This window comes from Crinia signifera, chromosome 3, assembly GCF_055691185.1.
Source record: "Crinia signifera chromosome 3, ASM5569118v1, whole genome shotgun sequence".
NCBI lineage: Eukaryota > Metazoa > Chordata > Amphibia > Anura > Myobatrachidae > Crinia > Crinia signifera.
In genome coordinates this window covers 228,715,858-228,738,530 of record NC_139219.1, presented here as the reverse complement: position 1 = coordinate 228,738,530, position 22,673 = coordinate 228,715,858, and the positions used below count along the sequence as shown (strand labels likewise).

The 22,673-nt window shown below is 38.8% G+C and overlaps 1 protein-coding gene across 5 annotated transcripts in view; it reads right to left on the bottom strand.

Annotated features, from left to right (window-relative positions):
- Nucleotides 1-2,068: 2,068 nt before the first annotated feature.
- Nucleotides 2,069-22,673, bottom strand: part of ACAP2 (ArfGAP with coiled-coil, ankyrin repeat and PH domains 2) — a 95,019-nt gene continuing 74,414 nt past the window's right edge. For 4 of the 5 annotated variants that reach the window (XM_083177561.1, XM_083177562.1, XM_083177563.1 and 1 more), the window contains 6 exons: nucleotides 20,576-20,668; nucleotides 18,300-18,508; nucleotides 17,935-18,044; nucleotides 15,120-15,230; nucleotides 13,209-13,270; nucleotides 2,069-5,833 (listed from right to left, as the gene is read on the bottom strand). In XM_083177561.1, coding sequence (XP_083033687.1) covers nucleotides 5,730-5,833; nucleotides 13,209-13,270; nucleotides 15,120-15,230; nucleotides 17,935-18,044; nucleotides 18,300-18,508; nucleotides 20,576-20,668 — 689 coding nt within the window. In that variant the 3' untranslated portion in view covers nucleotides 2,069-5,729. The remainder of the gene's footprint in view (nucleotides 5,834-13,208; nucleotides 13,271-15,119; nucleotides 15,231-17,934; nucleotides 18,045-18,299; nucleotides 18,509-20,575; nucleotides 20,669-22,673) is intronic. The other variant, XM_083177565.1, reaches the window with a different exon arrangement.

Below are 22,673 nucleotides of genomic sequence, written 5' to 3'. Positions count from 1 at the left end.
TAGAGAATGGTGGTTACAAATAAACTATATGCACCTGCAGCAAAAAGCTGCTAGAAAGATAATTTTGAAAACTTTGAAGGAGAAAATCCATTACTTGTTCAGTTTTAACAAATGTATTCCAAAGCGCAATAGTAATGACTGCCAAACCACTCTGATTTAGCATTCACTTTTAATGCCGGTTGTATAAAGCCATTTGTTATTTGAATTTTTTTCCACAGACTTGTGTATGCCTTTGACTCACACCTAGATACAAGTCATGAATCAGTGAAAAGAGTGGAGAAGTGAGCCACTGGTGACAAGCAATCATCTGGTATGTATAATTGTATCAAATGCACTTGATAATTGTTACTTCAAAGATGTAACAATGGCGACTTCTCCAGACTTTTCACTGCTTCATGAATAGACCTATATGTCCGTTTACTGTTATTGCCCCCACTAAGGGGGAGTTTTTTAATAGGTGAAAAACACAGCAAAAATTTGCCTATCAGTTTTCAACAGAAATTTTTTTATCCCCAAAACACGTGAAAACAGATGTAAATTTGCCAGAAACATGTGAATTTGCATCATGTTTTTTCATCGATGCAAACAAATCAGTAAAGGGATTGAATAGGGTGAGTCAAATTCACCCCAAAAAATGATTTTCCACCTGGTGGAAAAGCCCCCTAAGTAAAATAAAAAATAAAAGGGTGAAGGTGCTAGGCCCTTCAGGGAGATGACTCTACATGTTTTGACATGGATTATTACGGAGAGTGGATGCCTTGTTAAAAAAAAAAAAAAAAAACAATTTAAGTTACACCATTAGCCTGGAAATACCTGGTAGTTAAAGAATTAGACTTAAATGAAACACATGTGTGATAAATCTTAGGAATTATCAGGCGCTATCATCTGATAATTCTGAAGCTATGATGTATCCATTAAAGCATCAAGGAGACTTATGCCTAACTTTGACCTCTATACACGCTCTTCTACTGCCCACAGACTTTGCACTACACATATAGGTTTAAAGAAAACACTCTAGCGTGGAATGTTTTACCGTGCAAATCATCTCTTATATAGTTGAAAAAGTTTATAGGTGTTTTTAGTAGTTATGCTAATCCCTTCTTATTGTATCTCCAAAATCAGTCTTGGGACCATTGTTGTGTTTGGGAAGGGGGTCAGTAGAACCCTCTTCTCAGTTTATACATGCAGTGTAACTCTAATAGCTCTTAACTCCCAACATTACCCTCTCCAGGAGGGACACGATGCTCTGTTTCTGGACTTCCCTCGTAATGTATGATTGCTACCACCTTTGTGGAAATACCTTTCTTACCCATTTACCTGTTCAAAACAGGTGACTGCAATCATACATTAAGAGAGAAGTCCAGAAACAGAGCAAAGTGTTCCTCCTGGAGAGGGTCATGTTGGGAGGTATGATAGCTTACAAGCTGCAGCCATCTGGGGGATTTCGGGAAGTTAGCTGGTGTTGCCAGTTAAAATAGTACTGTAGCAATATTAGGAATAATTCCTAAAACATTACTGCGCTTTTGTTGGGGCTGCTCAGTTTAAAGATATAGGGCCAGATGCACTAAGCTTCAAAAGTGATAAAATGGAGAGTGATAAACAGCCAGCCAATCAGCTCATACCTGCCACACCACAAACGGAGTACAAAAAATGTCAGGCAAGAGCTGATTGGTTGGTTGTTTATCATTCTCCATTTTATCACTTTTGAAGTTTGGATACTGGATACTACTTGTAGTGCAAAAGACAGTGGTATATAGGCATCATAAAACAGTAGTGTTCATTCTAGCACCCGCTATCTTTAAAAAACAATGCAGTTGCTCTTCCCTGCCTGGGGTGTCACTGTCTGCTGTGGTGTTTCTAGCACAGGTCTGGTTTGCATATCAGTGCTGATATACAGACCACATTGTGCTAGAAGCAGTACAGCAGACAGCGACACCCCAGGCAGGGAAGAGGAACTGCATGGGTTTTCCAAGTTAGCAGGTGCTAGAATGAACACTAAAACAGCATCAGTACAAAATAAGTCTGTATATGCATCAATTATTAAGTCCTAGCAAACAAAGTAACAATGTTTGATATCTTTTTTTTTTATTGAAATGGCATTTTTCCATTTTGCAGTGTACAAATTATTTGATCAAGTATTTACAATTGTTACATAATATACATCTGTGCTGACAGTTTATTTTATCTTCGAGTAAGGAAAAATAAAACTACATTCAAGTTTAACTTACAAAAATGATTACAATAAAAGTAGATATGTTTGACATTCATCATAGTATATTTACTGGAAGGAATATTGCAAATCCAAATAACCGTATCTACCAAACCAAAAGCACTTGTTTCATTCATGTGAAAAATATTGCACTTTTTTAATAGAATAGAGCGATGCTGGGAAGAACACAATGGAAAATAGGACACTGAGTGGTGTGCAAGCACGTCTTATATAATATAGTAAGCAGACGCTTTGCCAAAGTTGTGGCAGTTTCTTATCTTACAGAAGGTCCTTTATTCAGTTGCAGAACATGAGCATCTTACCACTGGGAAACATTATTCACATTTCATTGGTATAAGATGGAATGTACAATCTGATTTCAATCACTTCTTTAAAAAAAAAATCAACTAGACAGTCAAAAATGAGTGAAATGGGAGATGTGGGACAAGAACATTCTATCATGAAAAGTAAGGTGTCATGGCACATGCTATTGTCAAGCTTACAACAAATATAGGAATGTGTTACAGATATTTTGAAATGCATATCATCAGTTTAACGGACATCATTGCTATACATCTCATGCTTCTAATGGAGAGAGGAACATTGTATGCTTCATGTCCGCCATCATTTAATATAAAACTGGTGGAGGGATATCCATAAAAAGTTGCTGTAAAATATAATATGCATGTCTCTTTTGTCAGCATGAGGGGGTATAATATAAAACTATATTATAGTAACTTCAAAGAAAAAACATTTTAATATTGAAAACTTTAAAATACAGAATACTGTTCTATAATAAATGTCAGTAGGCCCGTTACATTTCTACAAAAGCCTCACTTCCACAGTAGTCAGGTCTCACTCGGTGAGGCTTCTTTCTCCATAACCTATAGCTGTAGCCAGCAAATTATCTTTAAACACATTCCTAACTTCTTCTTGCATGCATCACAACTAGCCAATAGCACTGTGGAGCCAATTACCAAAAACAATGTTTGCAAAATTGGCCTCATATATTACATCTTCCATTTAAAGATGCTGGCTGGGGACAATTTATCAAGACACTCATCTCTGTACAGTGATAGCATACACATTTTTATCGCAGGAGGGAAACAAGGAACTGGATAACCAGGGAGGATCTGGATATGCCTCTCCAACAAGGCCTTGCCTGTAGACAGAATGAACTAGCTTCCAAGGGGCAGTGACAGGTGGGCAGTTTGACTGGGCTAGTACACCTGTCAAACTGTAATGCAAGTGTCCTAAGGCGAGAAGGGCAAGGAGCTCCTTGTTCTTGTAGGGAACTGCTGATGCAGAAAACAGAATGCAAATTGGTGCAAGCATGTCTGCAAATAGGGCACTTTCAATAGAAAGTCATGAGAACAGCATATGCAAACAAAACTGAGGTACGACTGTAGATCTAGCAGTAAGAGAACAACCATGTTTTATATCCTCGTTACTATAAAATGCATAAATGCTGAAAGCACCATTCACAATATCCACAAGTTTTAACAAATAGAAAACTTTTCGCTGGTATTCAGCTTTGGTCTTATGCATAAACAAGTATTACTGTGGTCACATTTTACCAACACAATCATCCTTATAAAATAAAAGCTGACCCTAAGTAAAAGGTTTATTATTTTCCAGTATGCTTTGTCTCTAGCTTTACCTGGCTGTTTGCGATATTGCCAATGGTGGAAGTGTGGACAGTCTAGGCCTGGGGTATCCAACTCCAGTCCTCGAGAGCTACCAACAGTTAATGTTTTCCAGATCTCCTCACAGAATCACACGTGAAGCAATTAGCTCCACCCATGGATCTTTTAAAATGTGCCAGTCAGTAATGAGTGCACCTGTGCAGCAGCTGGGTTATCTGGAAAATGTAAACTGTTGGTAGCTCTTGAGGACTGGAGTTGGCTACCCCTGGTCTAGGCTTTCTCCATTAAGACTTCATATAAGAATGAAAACACACAATCCTGTGTTATACACAGGCAGACATTTTAGAATTCCATGACACTGCTGCCACCGTTATGTGCCATCATAGAAGATCAACAACATTTCTTTAGAGAACAGTCCATGTACAATCAATGTATTTATAAAATATTTTATAGTACTGCATTCTATGTACACTTCTTTTGCAAACACAAATCATTTTTTTTATATATAAAAAGGATATGAGATATGGCTTTCACCAATACAAGAAGACTAATGCAATCTTTAAATACTTATACATATTTCATTTCTAATAGTCATAATACAGCAACATTAGAACGCATGCTAAGATCAGGTGTCGTTTCATTATTTAAAACAATCTTTATAATGTATATAAACCATTGCTTAAAAGCAAAATAGGTAGAAATAGATCGCAATTCATATGGTGCGATCTCACTTTCTATAAATGCACAGGCGATAAATGGTTAAAAACACTGTCATTTTTAACAAGTAAAAGAAATGACTATTCAGCTACAAAATACGGTCTTAACTCTTTAAGTACCAACGTTGCTGTGGAGGATCCTCAAAATATCTGCTAAAAATGGTTATTTTAGTATAATTAAATACAAATACAGCCAAGACCATTGGAGTTTAGTTAAATATTGCACCAAAAAAAAAAAAAAGAACAGTCGCTGTGACCGACTCTGGAATTTTTAGTGGATATTTTGAGGACCTCTCACAGCAACGTTGGCGCTCAAAGGGTTAAATTAAGACAGGTCACATTCAGTAATGTGGTTACTACTGAAGTTATGGGACATTGTCCAATTTGATGCAGGGTTTACTGCGTTGGAGCCCTTAAATTATTCTGCCTTTTGCCCACGCGGTTAACGTGACAGTAACACGCGCTTACCCAAGTGCTTTGTGCGGGACTACTGGACCTAACTGAATAGGTCTGAGCCGACAATTAGCCATGGGGTAAAATCTGCGGCTGCCTGGATATGCCCCTCAGATGCCTCTCTAGCACATAAAATACAGATACTGGGGGTTCTCAGTCTGCATAAAATAGTTTGTTACACAGGTGTACAGCCAAATGCTGGAACCCAGAATCTGGTTGTCATGGGTTACAGCAGATAAGTAATATCCACAAACTAAGTATGCCCCTTATTACTGAAGTATAAAAACAATAAAATATTAAACTCACTTAAAAGGAACTCAATTTGATAACCGAGTTTATGATAAAATTGAAGGATTCTGATTGAAAGCCGCAAAATACTGCTTCAATAGCTTTTTGCCATTACGAAGTGCAATACAAACCAATAGTTGTGCCGAATAACACTAGGTAGTGGTGATTGGGATTGGAAAGGGAGTCAACAGAAAATTATATTTGCGTTATACTGCTCATCAAAACAGGGGGAGTTAAAAAAAAAAAATCTCCATGTGTTGTAAATAAATTATTGCATTAGAGTAACATAGAACAGCAGACAATGTTATTTTTTGTCTCGATATACAGAGTTATTTAATTGGGAATAATAGTTATTAGTTAGTTGTTGGGTGGGCAAGGAAGGTTTGTTACATGAAGCACGCAGATACTGCACAAAATTCAAGACTTCTGTGAATCGGGCTGCTGAAAGCGATTCAGTTTTTCAGGATTGTTCGATGCCATATGAGAAAAATCTCTGAATATATCTTGATACGTTTCATCACCTACGAGGGAAAAAAAACTGTAATCAGTTACATGAAATATGAAAAATCCTTAATTGAAATATAGCGTATTGCTGGGAAAGTTTCACATTATACAGGATAAAGACATGGTACAATAACTACTAATGTCCTAGTGGGATATTATGCAAAATATGCACCATACAATGTGTTAAAGTTTACGCTGGACAAGATGATAAATAAACCATATAGACCTTTTGCATGCATTAGATGAATTGTAACTAACATACAAAGATCTATACCTGCTAGGAGCCTCCATGTATCCAGACAGATGAAAGGAAAAAAGAAAAGAGCAGAGTATCCAATATATAAAATACACAAAGATGTACTTGCACCATAGGAAAAATAATAAACAGGCCCACAGGCTCGAGGCGAGGGTACAGGAAAACTCGGGTCTCATATAAACCTCTCTCATTAACCACCCATCCTAATTGTATCAAACATGTCCAGAACGGGTTTAAAAATATTTAAGAGTATATTTACTAAAGCTTCTAACAGATAAGTGGAGGTGTTAAGGGGTGTACACACGGAGCAAATTTGTGCTATTTTCTAAGCAATCTGACTAGATTGCTTGGAAAGTAAGCACAGATCTCTCCGTGTGTATGCTCCGAGAGATTAAATATCTCTTGCTAACTAAGTCAGTGCATGCAGTCAAAATCTAGTTAGATTGCTTAGCAAATCTCTCTGTTTGTACAGAATGAGAGATACTGATCGCAATCTCTCATTCTGAACCACTACCCGGCTTTTTTTTGCTTAAGCAAAATTGCTTAGCACAAATCTCTGCGTGTGTATGTGCTCTCCATGGGAGATCTTGACACCAGCAAAATTGCTTAGCACAGATCTCTACGTGTGTATGCCCCTTTACTCATAGCAACCAGTCAGATTCTATAATTTTGTAGGATGCAACAGAGAAATCTTATCTAGAATCTAAGTAATTGTTACTCTGCATTATTTTTAAAGAATACATAAGTGATGTCTATACAGTGATGTTTGGGGGATACCATTAGAATCAGTGGGGGAAATTAGCTAAGATGTGCACACCTCCCAACAGTCCCGATTAACAAGGGAACATTGTGGTTTTTGGGGACTTTTCCGCATCCCTCGGGGTGTGGCCTTGTGGGAAGATGCGAGTATAGGCCATGCCCCCTTTCCGGATAGTCACACCCCCTCATTTTCAGGGACCATCAAAGTTGGGAGGTATGGATGTGTATTCTACTTCATATGATGTTGATATGGTCAACCAATCAGAATCTACTTCTTATTTATTTAGTACCCTATAGAACACAGGTGTCAAACACAAGGCCCGCGGGCCAAATCCGGCCCGCCAGATCTCGTCATGTGGCCCGCGCAGCCGCCGCCACCCACCCCCGCCTGGCGCCGATTACATTACTGCGGGAAGCCATCACAGTGTGAGTGTCACATCACATTCAGTGACACTCACATGACGACTCGAGACTGACAGACATACCTAACAACGTGAGGAAGCCGGGTGACACAGTCACTCCGCCGCGACGCTCGCTGGGAGGAGGAGGGAGGCAGGACAGTGGACACAGACTTGTTAGTGTCACTGTGTGACGTGCCCGACTCCTCCTTGGCTCCTCCTGCGGGCAGCGGCTACGGCGCTGCCATGTGTGACACACGCCCGCCTGACAGCAGTGCCAGTGACACTGTGACGTGCATGCTGCTGCGGCTGCCTGTCGGACTTGGACGCCGGCCCGGCGGTGAGCTGCCTCCTGCCTGTGGTGCCGCACTGCGCAGCAGTGGCATCAGTTGGTTCAGTATATTTACTGTAAGTTCGGCAGTGGGGTGGGCACAGTTGTGTTGTCTCTTGTTGTCCAGACCAGTCTGTCCAGTCCAGAGTCCGTGGCCGGGCAGGCAGAGAGCCAGGCCAGCAGCACACAGCCGCAGCCTGAGCCCACAAATCTGCAGTGCGGCTGCCTGTGTCCAGGGTCATTATCATTATCAGTTCCACTGTCACCACCAGTCCAGAACTCTAGCGAGAGTCCTGCGAACCCAGAGGCCCAGGTCACCTGCTGGGCGATCTGACGTCACATCACTGTGCCCTGTCCCAGGCCCCCAGCCAATCTCCCTGCTAGTTATTACTTACATTATTACAAAAAACAGTAATAATTGAATGCAGTGACAATAAATTTATGATAATAAAGAGTGGACACATAGTCCTACAGATACAACCGGCCCTTTGAGGGTGACCAAACTGCTGATGCGGCCCCCGATGAATTTGAGTTTGACACCCCTGCTCTAGAAGATAGTAGACAGGATCTGATTAGTTGCCCATAGCAACATCACATGTGAAGTAGAATACACATCTTAGTAAATTTCCCCCAGTGTGTTCTAATATTCAATTTAATTAGAACATGTGTTTTACATGGAACATCCTACTACTACATTGGGCCTGGCATATGAAGGGTTACCTCAATCTCAAGTCCTATGTGTCCCAACCTTTGCAGCTCTGCTCCCCTTTCTTTTTTCTTTACAACCAAACCCTCCTGCTACGTGCAAACCAGCATATCATAGGCCAGTACTATAAATGATCAGACAATAATGGGACTAGAAGGGGAACAAGGTGCAGCCATATGCTAAACATGCATTATTTATCAATACAGATGTGTCCGCATACACCCATCCACAAATCAAGCCAAACAGCTCAATTTAGTTTGCTACAGACTTTGTGACTTAACATTAATTCTAAGTGCCCTCTACACTATAAGCAAAAAACATGCAAAGTGAGGTAAAACATGGCACAATGGAGGAAAAAGTTCACAGCGTGGGAGTTAAGCCAGGCATGTCATGCCAGATGCAGCAAATGGGATAGGTGTGCAAGTACAACTTGATATCTGTTACTATGGTATATCGCTATATCTCCATGAGAAGAGTAAAGGTGCCCACACACACAGTGCTATTATTGTGTGCAAACTTTATATTTCAAATCGCATTACATTTATTTATTATTTATTTATTAACAGTTTCTTCTATAGAGCAGCATATTCCATTGCGCTTTACAAAAGGAGACAGCGATACAACAAACTGGGTATTTACAGACAGTCAAAAGGTAGGAGGGCCCTGCTCGCAAGCTTACAATCTATAGATCTAGTTTGAATGACACAGTGTTTATTTTGCCTTGCGATGCCATGTGTGCTCCCATATAGTCCATATCATTAGGCAAAAATGTATGTAAAGGCAGATAGGTTTGAACTAAATTGCATGTACCCTATAACTGACCTGACTATTGTAGTGTAGTCACAATTCAGGTGTAGTTGAATTCTCATGACGTTCAAAATGCACCCAGTGTACAGTCTAAATTGTAGAACATACCTTTTATGGCTCAAATTTATTTTTTACAGTTATGTGCTATATTCTAGAGCATAATATAGGGGACAGCTAAATGAGAAGGGAGTAAGAATATGAACAGCCATTGGAAGAAGGGGTCTGCAATAATAGCTTTTTTAAATTTTACAAAATGAAAGGAAAGGTGAAAAAGTTTTATTCAACTATAAATAATAAAAATGTAATTCTTCCAAACTTCGTTAAAGGTTTCTAAGACGTTACTTTGTTAGGGACATCAATATTAAATTGCCTCACATGCGAACAAAGTTTTTTTTGTCAAACTTTGCAATTATTAAATATAGAAAACACAATTTGAATACAAGTAAATATCTATATAGGTAGGCTATGACACATTGTAAAGGACTAAAAATATATATATATATTTTGCATCTGTTCAGCAGATTGAATGTCAACAAATGGTTAAATTGTTACAGAAAGGTCTCAGGTGGCTGAAAGTCTGGTTTGGATACTGTTAAAGCATAAATATCAAATCTTCAAATAAAAGAAATGTACTTCTAAATGTCTGCTTTCAACATTTTTAAGAAAAAAAAAAAAAAAAAACAACAACTATCACATTTCAAACAAGAAAGGCTTTAACCAGCATGATTTTCCCAGATCCCCAAAACCCTCAAGCACTGCATAATTCCTGGAATTTTTGATTCATATGTCTTGCATTAAAATATCACATGGAATTTTTTTTTCTTGGAGTTGGAAGTTCAAATCATATGCATAAAAGAAGGTATATTTTGAACAAAGGTGATTGTATTAGGACGCCCCCCATCAAGTTACATTTCCACTGCAAACATGTTTTCGATGGCAAATATTCATGTATTGTTTTCATGTTTTCAGCTCTTGAGAACAAAAACAAGTCATGACATTAAAGGAACAACGCATCACATTAAAAGGAGTTGCCTTAAATGATACACTCCAGTCTCCCCATCTGGGGTAGCTGGCTTTGGTGCCCTCCTTCAGGGGTAACAATCCCTATTTACAGCAGCAAAGAGGTAGGCGTTACTCATAAGGCTTGCTTAAAAGTAAAAAGTGCAGGTGCATTGTTGATGTGAAAATTTGGGGATCGAATCCCCTTCCTCAAGGCATGCCAAATCATAAATGTAATACTGTGGATCGCGGTTCCACAGAGATGGGGAAGGCCATGATGATATATAGATCATCCCGCAAACCACCTATTCACTAGGGATGGATGCAAGAGGGTAAACTGCTCTCCAGGGAGGCCTGTGGGAACTACTCAGATTATCCGCATACAGTCACCAGGTCTACAACAACTAGGTCGACAAGCATTAGGTCGACACCACAAGGTCGACATGCATGACTGAAGGTGTCCATGTCGACATTCGGGACAAAAAAAAAGTGAAAAACCCCATGTCGGCCTTTTGACTGTAGACCTTCCCCATGTAGACCTAATGACCCTGTCGACATAACCCCATGTCGACATAATGCTCATCGACCTAGTTGCTGTCTATCCAATGATCCATACCCAAAAGTCTCCCAGATATTCTTGGAGTAGGCCAGTATGCCCACAATTTATTTGAAGGGAAAAGTATGTCCTTATGTAGACAGTTCTTGACCATGATGTATAGTGAGGGTTGAGGCACTAGCACTTAACAGGTTAACGTTTCAAATACAAAAGTTCCTCCCCTCCAACCTCTCCCTCAATTTGAACAAGTGTAGGTTAAAGAAAGATAAAAAGACAGAAGTCATACCATTCTCACGAATAACCAAATATGGGAGGGATCGCAGTGTAATCTAGCAAAATTCATAGATGGAACATTAAGTATCTTTTTTTTCTCCTTCTTCTTCCTGGGGGACACTACTTGATCACGTGGATTGTGAAAAAAGCTAAGAGAAGCTGAATGCAATACCTTCTATTCAGAAGAAGCATCCCTGGACACAAAGTCATGAAATCTACTGAGTCTCCATACTACGCTGCAGGTCTTCCACCTCAAACACTGGGTTTGAGGTGAAAGACCTGCACCTCCTTCAACTCTGGCTGATTAGACTTTCTGCCATTGCCGGTAATTGTAAAATGTAATAGGGTGACACGGTGCACCAATATGGTGTCCATGTCATCAGTGTCGACATTCAGAACAAAAATTTGAAAGATGCATGTCGGCCTTGCCAATGCCGACCTAATGCTTGTTTCAACCTAATCACCCTGTCGACCTACAGCCATGTGGACCTTGAATAATATTATTCTGCTCAATACCGTTATGGATTGAAGGATTTGTATTAGAAGACTCCACAGTTTTGGCGGTTACAATAATTTTCCAAAACCTAAATCTATGTGGAAATAAATTGTTTCACTTATCAATGCTAAAACCCTCTATAAACCACACTAGTGAAGGCTATATCTTTAATAAACAAGTTATATTTCTAGTGCACATGTATAACCAAATTAAGGGGCTATGCAATCTGGGATCATGGCTGTCGATACCCGCCGACAGCCATGATCCTGGCCCGTTTGCGGTCAGATTGACCGCAAAACAACAGACGGGATTCAATGTCCCGCCTGCCGATGGGCGCAAAGGGGGCGTGGCCGCGAAAACGGCCGTGAATTGTCGATCTGTGGCCCAGATCACGACAATCCACGGGCGTTATCGGCAGAACGGGCCGGACAGCTTCTGAAGTCAGGCCGTTCTGCCGTGATCCTGCATCAATGCTTTCATTAATGACAGCATTGAATAGGGAGCCACCGCTATTTCCCACGTCGGAAATAGCGGCGGCACATTGCATACCCCCATAATGTCCTGTGACTGGCCCTGCCAGAAAGCAGAACTTCATTAATACTTCTTATTTGCTAAAAAAAAGGTAATTTTCACAGAACATCAATACATTTTCCAACATCTATTGCGAATTCGTTTTTTTATGGTAGTCTATAAATATATACAATGATCTTCAAGTAGCTGAGAAGTACACAAAACAAACACTTTCAACTAGTGCACAGTTTTATAATTGCATTAAATTTGTGTCCCCTAAGGACAAAGATGGTCAGTAAATATACATTGCACAGAAATTCTCTTACATACCAGTACTGGCCCTTTGCACTTGGAAAGGCTAACTAGGAAATACTATGATTAGCAGTACAGTTCACAACACCCTTTATGTTGGGTATAATGTAGGTTACACACAGCTTTGAACATAATTTTGCACAAGGTACATATTTTGCACCTACACAAGTTGGTTCAGATATTGAGTTAATGATGATAATTCCCACGTATCTGCCCCTATAGCATCTATAGGTAAGCTTTAAGGTTGCATGTAGCTCAAAACACAGACTATGAATTTAAATGTGCAGACACATAATTGCGCACACTGGCATGATTTAAGCCCCATACACACTGGGCGTCTTTCAGAGCCACTCAGTTTTCCCATCTGTGTGTACAGGGCAGGAACGGTGAGCACTGCTGTGCGCTCCCATCAGTTTGCCCAGTGTGTAACAGGGCATGAACGGTGAGCACTGCTGTGCGCTCCCACATCATCGTTGTCGGCCGCCACTGCATACACCAGCATCTGCTGGTGTATGCCGTGAGCAGCTTTCACCCCAGCGATGACAGCAGTCATCGCTGTCCATACACGCTGGACAAAATTGCCCAGTGTGTATGGACCTTTACATTCAATGCTAAATACTCATTTTATCCATTTATCACTTTTAAAATATAAATTACTCATTCATCGGTCTCATATATTCATACACAATCCTTATGGGTAACTGGTTATTCATATAAAATACTGTAAAATGATTTGCATCATTGAAGTGATTACTACAGTAAAAAAATATATCACCTCATAATATGTAAATCCCCTTATTTAAAAAAAAAAAAAAAGATCAAAATAATTCCAGTTATGTGAACATATAAATAATATGTGACACACTAATTGGATGAGTTGCTGTTCACCTTCCTCCCTAAAGACTCAGAATGGCCAAGCTGTAAGCTAATAAATTCTTGCATGCACTTTCTATATTGCATTTCAGTATGGCTGTTAGTGGAATATTGACCTGGCTGTCCGTAAAATCCTTCAGATTCCCGCATCTCTTCATTCATACGTGCCAAGCGCAATCTATAGAGATTGGAGAAGATGTGAAGAAATCAATTTAAAAAGTCTGAATAAAAGGGTGCACAGTAAATCATTTGTTATCCTATACTAATGTCCTAAAATGTACTGTAGACAAATGCTGTTGCCTGTGAATTTTGTATCAACTCAGTTATCCCAACAATGAATGTACAATATGTATCTATGTGAATTATTATTCTATGTAATGTTCTTACTAGATAACTTACAAATATAGAAAGTAATTTTTAAAAATCAGTTTGTATGCATTTTTGGTAAAACTGCTAAAAAGTAAAGTGTTAGCTTCTTATACCCCTTTCACACTGCAGCTCTAAAACGGTATATTGCCAATTTTTTTGCCTTTCAAAACGGTTAGAGCTGCAGTGTGAAAGTGCCAGTTTTAAAATTACCGGTTCAAGAAAGCTGATAATTCAAAATGGGTAAAAAGCGTGCTAGCCGGCATCCGCCCATTCACCGCAGGGACCCCATTGCCTCCCCAGCACGGACCGCGCTGCCCAGATCCCCAGTGCGGGCAACCCCGCTACAAACTGCACAGCTAGCCCGCACCTGCTGCCAGGTACCAGGGGAGGGGGAGGGAACCGGGGTACGGTACCCGCTGCCTAGTACCAGGGGAGGGGGGGGGGGGGCAGGTACCAGGATTTAACTGGTGCATTATCGTTTTTGTACCTTTCACAATGGGTTCAATGTGAAAGGTACAAAAACGGTAATTAACCAGTAATATACTTTTTACAACATGCAATGTAAGTGGAGGTTTAATTTTTAACTCTGACCCGGGGGGGGGGATTGGTTTATGTAGGGGGGCAAGGAATGGGTCATAATGGGAACAGGTGTGTTATGCCACTGGGGTACTAACAATACAATGGAAACAGATGGACATACAGATAGAGCCAGGCTCATCTTGACTAAGTTTCTGCACCTAGGCGCAGAAAATGCTTCCTTTCATCTATTTTTCTCAGCTGCAATACAATATAGAGGGAACAATACAGCAAGGGGATAACAGGGTGGTTTCTATTTGGAGTATTTAAATTTCTGATCTCAAGTGGTTGCTAATTCCCTGGATTCTGGCTACCAATTGTTCTACCACTACTTCAACTGGGACAGCACCACCTGCTCACAGTCAGGATATAAGGATCGCACAATCGTACAACCAAGTGAAGATTACAATTCACCCTCCTGCGAAACCTATCCTGCGGGTTTATGGACTCTCTTATAAACACCTTGCCAGTCCAGATACACACCAGGGACTCTATGACCGATTGATCAAGAAGCTACCACATATCAACCAGTGGGGATCCATCTACTATGTATAAAACCTCTCTTGTCCACATTTACAAAATCATTGATTTTATTTATGCATTTTAAATTGTTTACTGTGATTTACATTTGCTGCTAGATATACCTATTTTAATCAATATCAGTAAATAAATAGTAATTTTTTATTGTACTATGCTAAACTCATTTTTTAGCGCTCCACCAGTCCCAGTTTTATTAGTGTGATGGGTCTTTCTGTATGAGACGCTCACTAATTTTCTTTTTCACTCAAATATTTAAATGTATTTTGGAAAAAAAAAGGTTCTTAAATAAAAAATCTACAATTATTGGGGTCTAAAAAAATAAAACGCTAATCAGTTACATTTTAACTTTTTATGAAAAAATGTTTAAAAACAAAAATCCATTCGATTTAAAAAAAAAAATATATATATATATATATATATATGCTCTAAAATTCATGTTACGAATATAACATATATTATTATAATATAGATATATTTCTTAAGGTGAAAAGTGTATAAGTGGTTACATTCCTCAACAAACATGCAATGGCGTTCATACGTACAGTGTTACTATGTCCGCATTAGCAGCCTCTATAGCAATACTCAAAGGGTCTTTTCCATCTTCATCAGTAGCATGTTGGTTGGCACCCCGTTTCAGGAATAAACACACTTGCCTTGGTGAAAATAAATAAATAATAATATTTATTAATATGAAGGCAGGTAAGCAGACAAATACATCATTTTATAAATCTAATTGAGCAAATAAAAAAAAAAGTCATATATATATATATATATATATATATCACTGACTATTCTAATAATTTATAAAATTCTAAAAGAACAAAGCACTATACACTGAAGATACAAACAAATTACATACTATGATATTAAAGAATTTAAAGATGGCACTTCAAATCTATTGTGTGAGAGGAACACGTAAAACATGAAACATGTAAAATAACAGTATGTACGTGATATTAATACTGGCTTTGTCTATAGACAATACCAACCTCCAGACCAGCAATTTTACAATGTCCTCTCATCTATATGTCTAACTAAATATAAATGTTGGCCAGCATTACTCATGGACACCCTGCCATTGGAGGGTCAGAGGTGTCAATGACATACCAAGTCTCTAATTAAGTAGCAGGGATAAATCCATCAAAGCTTCCCCTCAACATAGTTTCTCCAAAGGATTTAAAAATAAAATAATAATAAGAATAAAATTTGTATGGTAGAAATGTGCACAACCAAACATAGCGGGAATATCTAGTGGGAACATCGCTGAAACCTGACACCTGAACTGTCCCTATCAGGTCCAAATCTCACACCTCATGTGTGATTATCACTTACTGTACCTTTGTTAATTTGAATGTCAGGGCAAAAAAAATTTAAAATCTCCCTAAAACGAAGTTGTATTTTTCTTTTTAAACCGCTTCACGCCCCTTCTCCTAAATTAGGGGTTTGTTGTACGTTATCGCCATTTGGACCAGTATATTGTAAGTGTTACATTCGGTCATAAAGGGACAAAATTTCCCATCTCGGCTTTCAGTTTATCCTACATCATTCCTACTTAACCCCCAGTCCGTAAGAGTATTACATTTTAAGACAAACAACAGATGCTTAGCACTCAAATTTCATCACAGTGGGATCTCCTATAGATTGTAAGCTTGCGAGCAGGGCCCTCCTACCTTTTGACTGCCTGTAAATACCCTGTTTGTTGTATCACTGTCTCATTTTGCAAAGCGCAACGGAATATGCTGCACTATATAAGAAACTGTTAATAAAAAATAAATACATCTCTTATGGGACTGCCCTATAGTTCATACATTCTGTGAAATAGTTCTGTTTGTTCTTTTAACTACTGGCATTCCTCATGTATTAACTACACCAGTCATATGCTGTTTAGATGAGGAGGCTGTGAAGAAGTACATTGTTTCTTTACTTGGAGGTTGGCAGGGTTCAATCGGAGTCTCCCGCTTGGGGCACTGCGGGCATAATATATTTGTTTCTGATCAGGTTTTCGGAGTCTTGTCTTTTGGGATGAGGAGGCACATATCGCTGAGGGAGAAAGGCGTGTGGTACTTTCTCTTTTCTTATTTCTGTGTTAGTTGTTTTTCTAATTTCTTCCCCGATTCTTTTTCATTTGTATGCTGCCGTGTTTATTTATTTGCTGCTAAAATGTTCTGTTTAGAATATTTATTTACTTAAACAACTCATGACTGAGGTGACCTTGGGTGACCATTACCTGTACCCATAACTGTAAAATGCATTAAGAAATATGGGTAATAAATTTATCTTACCCTAAATAAAAAATCATCATATTTTCCCCAATTCCTGTTGTTATTTCTGTATTTATGGTAAGTGCAAACCAGCATGGATATACAGTTTGCAATTAATTTAAACAGGATGCACTATTATTATTTACAATTATCAATTTTATCATTTATATAATCGCCACAGATTTATGCAGCGTTGTACAGAGGATATAAGTCACTCATGTTATTAGGTTTTGCATTTTGGGGTATTTATTGTTCACAGCACCTTTCATTGATTGGAGTGTAATACTGTGGACAAGCAATCAGACACCACATTTTAAGGCTCCTGCGGGTTGTTCTAAACCCCCTGTGTGACAGCATGCTCCTGGATGTGGCCAATGAACGATATCACTAAATGTGTGTGCACTATATCGTTGGGCCTTTATTAGCCATCCATGATCTAGCAATACCTAATCTTCCGTAAATAAATCAGTAATATATTGTGTGGGGATATCAAGATGAAGTTCAAACAAACACACTATCAGGGGTGACAGGTGTACTTGTACTCCAGCCTATCTGATTCAGGCTAGTACTGCAACCCAAAAGCTTGGGGAAATGCCACAAAAGATGCCAATTTCCTCATTTAATGCTGCATTAAGAATTGTTACCCCCCAGATCTTGTAATATGTGATGGAGACAAATTCACCATATGCAGAATAAATACTGCAAATCTTATATCACCAACATCAGAGTTGTTTAATAAATATAAGTGTAAAACAGAAAATAAAGTACTGGACCCCAGGGATTATAATTGTGAATGGTGCCATTTTTTTTTTTTTACAGCTTACAGGTAATTAGTATATGATCATTTTACTCTGTATACCGTCATAGACCAATATCAGAAAACTTTATTCTACTCATGAATTATGGGCTGCATTTAAGTGGGCAGGAAGTGCTGGTAATGGGTCATATCATTTTACTGTACAGCTGGCAACCTAGGGGCGAAATGCAGCACTGTAATACATTTGCCAAACTGCATTTGCATTTCCAACATTGGATCCTCCTTCCCTGTGAAATAACCCATTAGTGTATAAAGTAGAGTCTCTCTCTTGCCACTTACCCTGTATGACCCAGCACTGTTGCATGATGTAACGGTCCTCGCCCTTTCACATCAAGGTGATTAACGTTGGCACCATTTTGTAGCAGAAACTCGCAGGCCAATAGAGAGCCCTAAACAGGATGATAATTAAGATCCCTTTTTAATTAATACAAATTAATGGAAACGCCCATGAAAAATCAAGTTCATGTTTCAATAATCAAGATGCAGATAATCCTGAAAAAAATTATTTCTTATAAAACGTGTTACGGGATCCTTTGCTGTTTAGCAGCCATGGCATGCAAACAGTCAGGAGCAGCATCAAGGTTAATTGAACTACATAGAATACGTACATACATTTATGTAAGTTATGAATACGTATCTCATACCCCATGCACTGCTTGTATAAGAGGCGTAGAGTTGTTTTCTTTTACATTAACCCAGTTGACTTCTGCCCCATGAGCCAAGGCCTCAGCCATGACTGGAAGGTTCTGCTTAAATGCTGCTTGGTACAGCTGGAGACCTGGGAGAACTTTCCTAGTGCTTCTAGGGTCTTGAAACATGGCCGAATCCCGTTTCTCCTCTTTCTTTCCAAACTCTGAAATAAGATACAGGAACTTAATAAAGGTTTAATTAAAGGAGAGCTCTTTCACCTTGTATAACTGGAGATATGACCTTTAAAATCTATATTGTTATTGCACAACCCAAACATAAAAAAAAAAACATCCCCCCCAAAAACATACCGTAACATAAAACATACATATAATTTGGATTACCCATGTACTGATAAAAAGCACAGCCACACAAATAGAAAAATGAAAATTAATACAACGTCAGAAGATTATATCAACTATATGAATAATCTGTATAACGCTTTTAAAGAAAACAGCATAGACCTGTAGGGAACCTGGCTATTGAGGTCATTCCCAGTTGTGTCGTGAGCTAATCACATGACACAGACATACAGTCAGGTCCATAAATATTGGGACATCGGAACGATTCTCATATTTTGGCCTCTATACAATACCACAATGAATTTTAAATGAACCAAACAAGATGTGCTTTAACTGCAGACTTTCAGCTTTAATTTGAGGGTATTTACATCCAAATCAGGTGAACAGTGTAGGAATTACAGTACAATGTTTTCTATATGTGCCTCCCACTTTTTAAAAGGGACCAAAAGTAATGGGACAAACGAAACAATTTGTTGTTGCAAATCCTTTGCAGTCAAGTACAGACAGAGGCCTGGAACGCTTGGTTTCTGCTTGTTCTTGGGGCATTTTCCCTTCAGTTTTGTCTTCATCAATTGAAATGCATGCTCAATCGGATTCAGGTCAGATGATTGATTTGGCCATTGCATAACATTCCACTTATTTGCCTTAAAAACTCTTTGGTTGCTTTTGCAGTATGCTTTGGGTCATTGTCTATATGCACTGTAAAGCACCATCTAATGAGTTCTGAGGCATTTGACTGAAATTGAGCATATAATATTGCCCAACACTTCAGAATTAATTCTGCTGCTTTTGTCAGCAGTCACGTTATCAATAAATACAAGGGAGCCAGTTCCATTGACAGCAATACATGCCCACACCATGACACTACCACCACCAAGCTTCACTGATGAGGTGGTATGTTTCCGATCATGAGCAGTTCCTTTCCTTTGCCATACTCTTCTCTTCCCATCACTCTGGTACAAGTTGATCTTTGTCTCATCTGTCCATAGGATGTTGGCTTTTTTAGATGTTGTTTGGCAAGCTCTAATATAGTCTTCCTGTTTCTGATGCTCATCAATGGTTTACATCTTGTGGTGAACTCTCTATATTCACTCTTGTGGTGTCTTCTCTTGATTGTTGACTTTGACACATATACTGTACATCTCCTGGAGAGTGTTCCAGATATCTGGCCAACTGTTGTGAAGAGGTTTTTCTTCACCAGGGAAGTAATTCTTCTGTCAACCATAACAGGTGTTTTCGGTGGTCTTCCGGGTCTTTTGGTGTTGCTGAGCTCTCTGTTGCATTCTTTCTTTTTAGGAATGTTCCGAACAGTTGATTTGGCGACACCTAATGTTTTTGGTATCCCTCTGATGGGTTTGTTTTGATTTATTTTTCAGCCTAATGATGGCTTGCTGCACTGATAGTGACAAGCTCTTTGGAACTCATATTGTGAGTTGACAGTAACAGATTCCAAATGCATATGTCACACCTGGAATCAACTCCAGACCTTTTACCTGCTCAATTGATGATGAAATAATGAGGGAAAAGTCCACACCTGTTCATGAAGTAGCTTTCAAGTCAACTGTCCCATTACTTTTGGTCCCTTAAAAAGTGGGAGGCACATATAGGAATAGTTGATTTGGATGTAAATACCCTCAAATTAAAGCTGACAGTCTGCAGTTAAAGCAACTCTTGATTGGTTAATTTCAACCCCATCGTGGTGATGTATACAGGCCAAAATATGGAATTGTGTCGCTGTCCCAATATTTATGGACCCGACTGTATAATCCTGGGTTGAGTTCTTTACCCACATTAACCTCATGGCTGCAATGTGAAAAATGTTGTGATGCAACATGAGTTTCCTCCTTTTTTACAATAAATAGATTATTATTATTATTATTATTATTATTATTATTATTATTTATTTGATGACTAGTAATGAAGACACTAACCTGCATCAGACAAACTGTTAGAAGACAGTGTAGCGGCTAGGAGCTCCCGACTACCATCTGCGCTGAACTGAATGCCACTGTCATTGCTCTTCACTAGTAAAATAACAAAACATATAGTGCTCAAGGTCTGGCTCTTTCATGTACGCCACCACGCATTGTATCAAAGTAGCAATGCAATCACGGGCACTATGGTGCTCATTTCTTTGAATGAAAACCAAAAACAAGTAATGTACATGCTGCAGTAAGCCATTTACACTTGATGGGAGGTGAGCAGAGGACAGCAGGGCTGTGGCTATTAGTGCAGTTACAATGGCTCTAGTTTAAAGGTAAATTGAGCTATAGTATCTCTAGAGTAGTGTAACAAGGCATGCCATAAGGATTACACAGACCCAGAGGTTTGTAAAAGAGGATAGGCAGGTTAAGACAAATCCAAAAGCCTTTGTCAATCAGTATAATATGACTAATACTATTTTAAACATTTTTTAATCATCTTTATTTGTAATAGAATACTGTAGGATTCAAATATAAATTACCATTACATTAAAATCAGAAGACTGGGTCTACTGCAGGAAAGCATGTCATGATACCTCACACTACTGCCCAAATAGGAATTGACCAAAGGTGTCATTCCATAGAAATTGGGACCAGAGTGCAAAAAATTAATTTTCAAAATCACTGCTTTTCAAGGTTAATTTGGTGTAAAAAACATGTACGGTATACTGGTGAAGAGATATGTGGCAACATTAGTATTTCTGTAAATGCTAAACCTAATGAAGCTAGCTACTATTGGAAACAAAGGAACGGAATATCAGTATTTCAAGAGTAAATGTAAAAAGTTTGCTATCACTCAATATTAATATACAGATGTATCTACATATATTTAGCATCTTTGCGTGCAACTATTTCCATTAAAATGCGTCTTATTCACAAAACGATGTGAATAGGACGCACAGGCAGCTTCTGTTCATTAAAATGACATGCTCCATATATTGTTTGTTTGCAACCGCGCTGTATATGCATCCTAATGCTACATTGCAATGCTTTCCAGTAAAACACTTACATAGCATTTCATATGCAGATATAGCTGCAGTCAAATACTGAATAGAAGACATGCCACATATCATTTTTAGCAACAGAAGCTGCTTCTGCGTCCTATTGTTTGCAATAAGACATATTGTAATACAGAGACGCATGGAGCTTGCATATTGGCCCTTATTCAGATCTGATCGCAGTACAAATTTGTTCTCAAAATGGGCAAAACCATGTGCACTGCAGGTGAGGCAGATGTAACATGTGCAGAAAGAGTTAGATTTGTGTGGGGTGTTTTGAAACTAAAATATAAATTGCAGTGTAAAAATAATGCAGCCAGTATTTACCCTGCACAGAAACAAAATAACTCACCCAAATGTAACTCTCTCTATACATGTTACATCTGCCCCACCTGCAGTGCACATGGTTTTGCCCATTTTGAGAATAAATTTGATCTGCGATCAGATCTGAATAAGGGCCATTATGTGTAACGCGACTTAGCACACAGAGGATAGCTTTATGTGGACACATCTGTAAATGTTTTGCACATACTTAATTTTAGGGTGCGCTTATTTAAATCACGTTGATTTAAATCACATGATTTTAAAATAAATTGATTTCATTCACTCTTAATAGACCCACGTTGCTGTGGTACTGGTACTGCAGAAGAAAAACATAGAATCTCTTAAGTTTGCCAAAGAAAAATATCCACATTCAAATACCCTTCTACCAACACTAGTCAAGTTCCAAGCCAAAGCAATCCTGTTTAATGACCTCTTGTTTGACAATGATGTTGTGTCAAGAGTGGCATTAATATACTGGTGGAAAATACATATTTAAGAAACTGTAGTTGGAAATGAAATTATCATGGTAGCAGTAGAGTAATTGTTAACAGCTGCAGCATCATCAGCTTGAGAAGATTTTTTTAATTTCCGCACCCTGCTTTTCTTATACATGTATATATGTGTGTGTGTGTGTTTTAGGTGTAGTTTGCCACTCTAGAAAATGAATATCAGCTGCCAGGGTACCTTTCTCAATCAGCTTATATGTATGAGCCACCCTGTAGCCA